Source organism: Morone saxatilis, unplaced genomic scaffold, assembly GCF_004916995.1.
Source record: "Morone saxatilis isolate NCDOM2014 unplaced genomic scaffold, NCSU_SB_2.0 Contig22, whole genome shotgun sequence".
In the NCBI taxonomy this organism is placed as follows: Eukaryota; Metazoa; Chordata; class Actinopteri; family Moronidae; genus Morone; species Morone saxatilis.
In genome coordinates, this window is record NW_023339785.1 from 12,612,779 (window position 1) to 12,618,298 (window position 5,520).

Genomic DNA, 5,520 nt, shown 5'->3' on the forward strand with positions numbered 1-5,520 from the left:
GGTGAGGAATGAGGCACCTGTATGTGTATGAGTAGACGCTCACATGGCTTCAACTGTATTTAATGTAGTAGATCCATAAACAACTCAGAAAGCGGTCAGATGCTATGAAACAATGTCTATTTTTGATGGTTTGATATTTCTCTGTGGTTTGACACCATTCTTAGCCTGTTCAAGCTCCATTCAGTGACCTCAAAACATCTGGAGTTCAACTTGAAAACACAGCTGTTACCTAAAAATCTGACATTTTGAAGGGACTATTTTTTCATGGAGCTAGAGAAAACTGCAGCCACACATGCAAGTAGGAACAAAACAACAACATGTAACTTTTAAGCATAATATCAATTTAAATCTTTCTATTTAATATGCTTTAAAGGCATGCTTTATATATGTCTTATGCACCCAAAATATCACACAGAGTCAATCAATTAAAAGGACAAGAATTTATTTCTTTTGGAATACAGACAGCTGAATACAGAACAAATCAAAGCAGCTTTAGCATCACTGACATCCGTGTCTTCAGCGAGTGCCTCAAAAGTCTAGAGCGCAGTTTCACATTTTAAAAGGGAAGACGAGGATGAAGAGGCAATCTATCGAAGGAAGGAGAGGAGGAAGGGGAGATAAGTGCTAAATTGGAGTCTGATTACCAGCAAGACATTGACCCCGTTTGTGCAGCGTGAAGGAGGAGGTGGTGGTTTAACACTGAACTGGCATTACAGCACTGTGAACATCACATTTACATCTCTGAGGTAACTGAATATGGACATTTCTGACCTGTTAAGACATTTAACAGTCAAACAATATCATCATTTTCAAACTGTCTTTAAGGTTTTGGAGTAACAGAGAAGGATCACAACACTCAGAGTCTGTCATCTTCTTGATTGTTTCCTAAATTAAATATAATATAATATATGTATATATATATATATATATATATAAAGTCTAAAACATAGACATCGTCAGGTTGAGTCTTGTCCACCTCGCTGAGGTGACAGAGCATGAAAAAGGAAGTCCAGCAATGTTCGTGAGGTAGGCTGATAATGCAGTTTGGGGCTAAAAATAAGACTCGGCTCAATCTCTCCTCTTTTTTCTCCAGTTTGGTTGTGTGGTGTCACCACCAATGGTCCAGTTCATTTTATCTGCTTCAGGCTCAGCAGGGCGGCCTAGCTGTTGGTTGAGGTGCTCCGAACATCTCCTGCGAGGCGTAGGTGATGTAGAGGAAACCGTCGGTGTCTCTGTGGCGAGAATACACCTCCCCCATGCTGGAGGACATGCAGGACATGCTCTTCTCTGCCACGAGGAGGAACAGAGCCTGCGTGGAGTCCAAGGCAATCTTATTCCTGGCAGAAAGAAAAGGGTGGTTGAAGACGGTGGATGCAACAACAGTGAATCTGACAGCTCGGGGGAGACAGTGGAGAGAAGGGATGGTTGCATTGAGCAGGATAAAGCTTGTTTTTGAGTCTCTACAGTCACACACAGTCACACATGGTTTACCTGAGCAGGCACAGGAACTGACCCAACGTGAGCTCAAAGGGAACCAGGAACTTGGTTTTGTCCAACAGGGGAAGAGTCTGTTCACGGATGTAACGTTCAACAATCACCTGAACACAGAGACACACCTGAGGTCAGCTGGTATAGTGCCATCACACACACACACAGAATACAGAGAATTAAACTGAGCAACTCACAGGTAATTTGTTGGGGAATTTAGACCGAATGTTGCACACTTCATCCTTTCTTGTTTCTAAAAAGAAATGTAATACACAGTTTCATAAAACCAGCATCCACACATTGTTATAGCAAACAATCAAGTAAAAGACGTGACGTACCGAGGCATTTCCTTTGCTTGAAGGGCATCATCTCCATGGATTTCTCAAAAGGAGCCATGTTTGTTTGTTTGTTGCTTAGGGTGGCTTGCGAAGACCAGCTGTGATGGAAGCGGTGCGGCGGTCTTGCCCAGGCTGACAGTGAAGTCCCCTCGGGTGGAAGTCAGCAAACCCCAACGAGCTGCTCTGGCTGCTGCTGTTTTATAGGAGGCAGAGTCGAGAGGAGTCGAAATATGTGACACCGGCAAACAAAGACACACTCCTCGTCCTGGTGGGCAGTGTGTGTGGATGCAGGGGTGCATCTGTGTGTGTGTGTGTGTGTGTGGTTCAAACCAGATTCACATATACTGCTTATCTCATGAAGCATTCTCACATCTACTTGTGATATTGGTGCTGCTGTCATCTACACATTCACACAGAGGAGCACAACCCTGAGTGTAATGAGGGCAACCCACAATGTGAAGGGACATAAACAACACATGACAGTAATGATTCAGACAAACAGGAACATGGTGCCAGCTTTATCGTGAGGTCTGATTGCTTTGAATTTGACCACATAAACATTTAGTTAACTCCTGACCTTTGGCCTTACTGTTCGATCGCCCTGTTGGCCACATTACAGCCGTTTATCATATCCTGTATGTTATACTCTTGTTTCATTGATCACGATCAATAGTAGCAGTGACGTGGAGATTTAAAATCAGGGTTTATCTCAGGTGCAGGGTCTCCAAACTGAAGCAAATGTAAGTATGTATGTAGTTTATTGTTTTCTGATCTATTTATTGTTATTTACTGACTCCTTATTCACACATTTGTGTGACACTGAGCTCCACAGAACGCCACCCAGTAAACACTGAAGACATTTTGTTTATCACAGCAGACAGTGGGCCCTCTTGAGTGCCCTGAAGTATATTCTTGACTTAAAGGAACCTTTGAAGCTCAAAAATATGTTAGTTATTAATTTATAAGGAAGAATACAATTGGTCGACATACATCTCTTTAATATATTGTGAGTGACGACTATGAAGCAGGTGACAAGGACATGCAAACAGCGAGCTCCACCACAGCTAAATCCATGGTCCTCAACAATTGAACAAAGAAGTTATTAATACCACTGTGCTCTTCCTGCTATGGTGAGTCAAACTGTAACAGTACATTTAAGGTATATTTAGTAGCTGTATTGTTGTTCTTTCTACTCTACAACATCTGGTATTTTGGAGATTCTGAATAATAATGCAAAATATAATCAACAAATAAATTATGACAGTTTAAAGGTCCACTATGTAACATCTAGGAGGATCACGGCAGAAATGGAATATAATATTTATATGTATGTTTTCATTAGTGTATAATCACATTAAAATAAGAATCGTGGTGTTTTTGTTACCTAATGAGAAGTTTTTATCTACAGATGCTGAGGCTCTTCTTCAGTGGAGGCTGCCATGTTTCTACAGNNCAAACCAAACACTGGCTGTAGGGCTGTTCACCTTTTCCACAGGTTTCACAGCCACTGTAGTTTCTCCTACACAGCAGTGGTCAGTTGGTTGCTAGATAAAACTAAGATAAAACTTTATTCATCCCTGGGGTTGACAATTCACAAGCTACCCAGCAGATTAAGTTTGTAAAGTATTTAAAATAAACCCCAGTTTTACCAGCTGCAACATTAAAGTGATGTATACATTAAAGCATGGAGTATTATAATTATAATCCATCAATACCATTTTGGAAAGGTGCATCCAGCATGATACACTCTCTCACTTTTGGTACTCTGAATATATTTTGATGCCAACTTAAGGAAAAGCTTAAATAAAAGATCTGAGAACTCCTTTCACCTCTGGAAAAGGACAAACTCTATATGCTGATAAGGATCATGTGATGTGGTCAAAAGCTTCAGTGGACCTTGAGTTGACATCAGCTCAGAGATCCATAATGTTTTGTCTTCTGAAGGTATCATGTTACAGTATATATACTGCATTTATTAGCTACACCTAGCTACCTCCTACCTTTCTGGAACATACAGTGTTCAAAAACTGGGGTGTTGATTTAACTGTATGATCATTTTATATATTGTGGTGCTGTTGAACATTATACTGCTGCTGTATTTAGTCTTCTGAATGCAACTGCATGTACATAGATTAACTCAGATATGGAAAACTTGAAGGAAGTCCTACTGTCAGGTTGCAGTTTGGTAGAAACAGTCAGGCACAAATGCTCTGATGTGGGTGAAGATCGCCCTCTGCTGGTTGAAAGGTGGCACTAGAGCAAAGTGCACTGCACCTGTCAGACGCACACATACATTATCAACACCATAAGCTTTTCCAGAAGCTTCATTGTGAATGAGTGAAGCTAAAAGAACCTGAATAATCTGCTTTTGTCAGATTGAAACACATTGTAGGATATGTGTTTAAAATAATATAAAGGCAATTTGTGAAAAGTTTGTATCCACCAGAATAACAAACAGCCTTGGTAAAGTATCCAACAGATTTAATAATAAAGAAATAATAATAAAGACATTTTCCATTAGTTTAAGAAGAGTCTGAATCTCATTCAGAGGGGTCACTGTTGACCCACTGCCCGCCAAAACCTGCATTCCCCAAGTTATCATTAAAGTCTAAAGTCTAGACCCAGAAACCAAAGTGTGTCAGTCAGTTGGAGATAATTTGATTAAACACAATGTTTGGGATCATGCACCAATTAAACACAACATAAACTAAAAGAATACAAGTCTGACACCAGTCTCTTGTTAAATGCAGCTCAACATAATCATATTGTAGTTGTGCCTATTATAGGCGTCCAACGAGCGAGCCAGCACTAGGACCCTGAAACTGAGGCAGCTAAATGGAATCCAGCCATTCTTAATATTATTATTTCCACCTGTAGTTTTCTCACCATTGTGGGTAAAAAAAGCTCTATTCACTAACAAAAGTGTGTGTTTCTGGGGGCCTTGGGGCAAAGTGTGCTATAGCCTCCACTGATACCACTGGTGGTAGTACAGAGCACGATGAGGTCACTGTATATCCTCACCTCCTCTATGGGAACACTGTGGGAATGTGAGCATTTTGTCCCCTGACACCCTGCACAATGCAAGAGGGGGATCTTTTTTTTTCCACGCGTCCATTCGAATAACTTCCCCGACCAATCCGTGTGCAGCCCTGGTGCAGTGGCTCCTCCTCCCCCCCGCTGCCTGCTCCCACATGTAACGTTATCAGCCTCTGCCCGTCTGTTGCATTGTCTCATTGGGGACGCAGCGTACGGAGCGCAGCGCCATGGCAACTCCACCGGACCGGTAGGCTTATGAGTGACATTAGAAAAAAGAAAAAAACAAACAAACCAGGACGGTGTCAACAGGAAATTAAGCCTGGATTAATATGAGACAAGGCTCGTTGATGTTCCCTCGTTGTACCGGTGGCTTCATTAATTCTAGTCTTGTGCCAGTGAGCGGGGCTGAGGCTGTGGGCTGCATGGCACGTTAGAGATGCTGAGGGTTTTATTTTCCTTAGTGCGTTATATTCAAGTGGCTGCTATGTTGCTTTCGCTCGTCCGGACCCGTGTTGCTCTACCTGGAGCGGGACCGTAGTCGGTTCATTCCTCTCATCCATTGCACGGCAGCCGAGCGGTGGTCAGCGGTGCGCCCCCGGTTCCGCCCGCCCCGACGAGGATGGCCGGCCGCCGGCGGCTGCGTGAACTCGCTCTGGTC

The 5,520-nt window shown here is 42.5% G+C and overlaps 2 protein-coding genes across 2 annotated transcripts in view; one reads left to right on the top strand and one right to left on the bottom strand.

Moving 5' to 3' along the window:
• Positions 1-1,079: 1,079 nt before the first annotated feature.
• On the bottom strand, positions 1,080-1,884 carry map1lc3cl (microtubule-associated protein 1 light chain 3 gamma, like). Its single transcript, XM_035669573.1, has 4 exons — positions 1,827-1,884; positions 1,686-1,741; positions 1,492-1,598; positions 1,080-1,337 (listed from the first exon to the last, which is right to left on the bottom strand). The coding sequence occupies exons 1-4, from the start codon at positions 1,882-1,884 to the stop codon at positions 1,148-1,150; spliced, it is 411 nt and encodes a 136-aa protein (XP_035525466.1). The 3' UTR covers positions 1,080-1,147.
• A 3,154-nt stretch (positions 1,885-5,038) lies between these two features.
• Positions 5,039-5,520, top strand: part of si:ch211-168f7.5 (ataxin-2 homolog) — a 12,986-nt gene continuing 12,504 nt past the window's right edge. Inside the window, exon 1 of the mRNA XM_035669900.1 lies at positions 5,039-5,480. The gene's annotated coding sequence lies outside the window, so the exon portion shown is untranslated. The remainder of the gene's footprint in view (positions 5,481-5,520) is intronic.

What these genes read in the sequence shown, in the direction of transcription:
- map1lc3cl (XM_035669573.1), bottom strand. Translation starts at nt 1,884, where the DNA reads ATGGCTCCTTTTGAGAAATCCATGGAGATGATGCCCTTCAAGCAAAGG. An exon ending in AATTCCCCAACAAATTACCT is followed by an intron (nt 1,599 to 1,685) that starts GTGAGTTGCTCA and finishes CTCTGTGTTCAG; the next exon opens with GTGATTGTTGAACGTTACAT. An exon ending in CAGTTCCTGTGCCTGCTCAG is followed by an intron (nt 1,338 to 1,491) that starts GTAAACCATGTG and finishes TCTTTCTGCCAG; the next exon opens with GAATAAGATTGCCTTGGACT.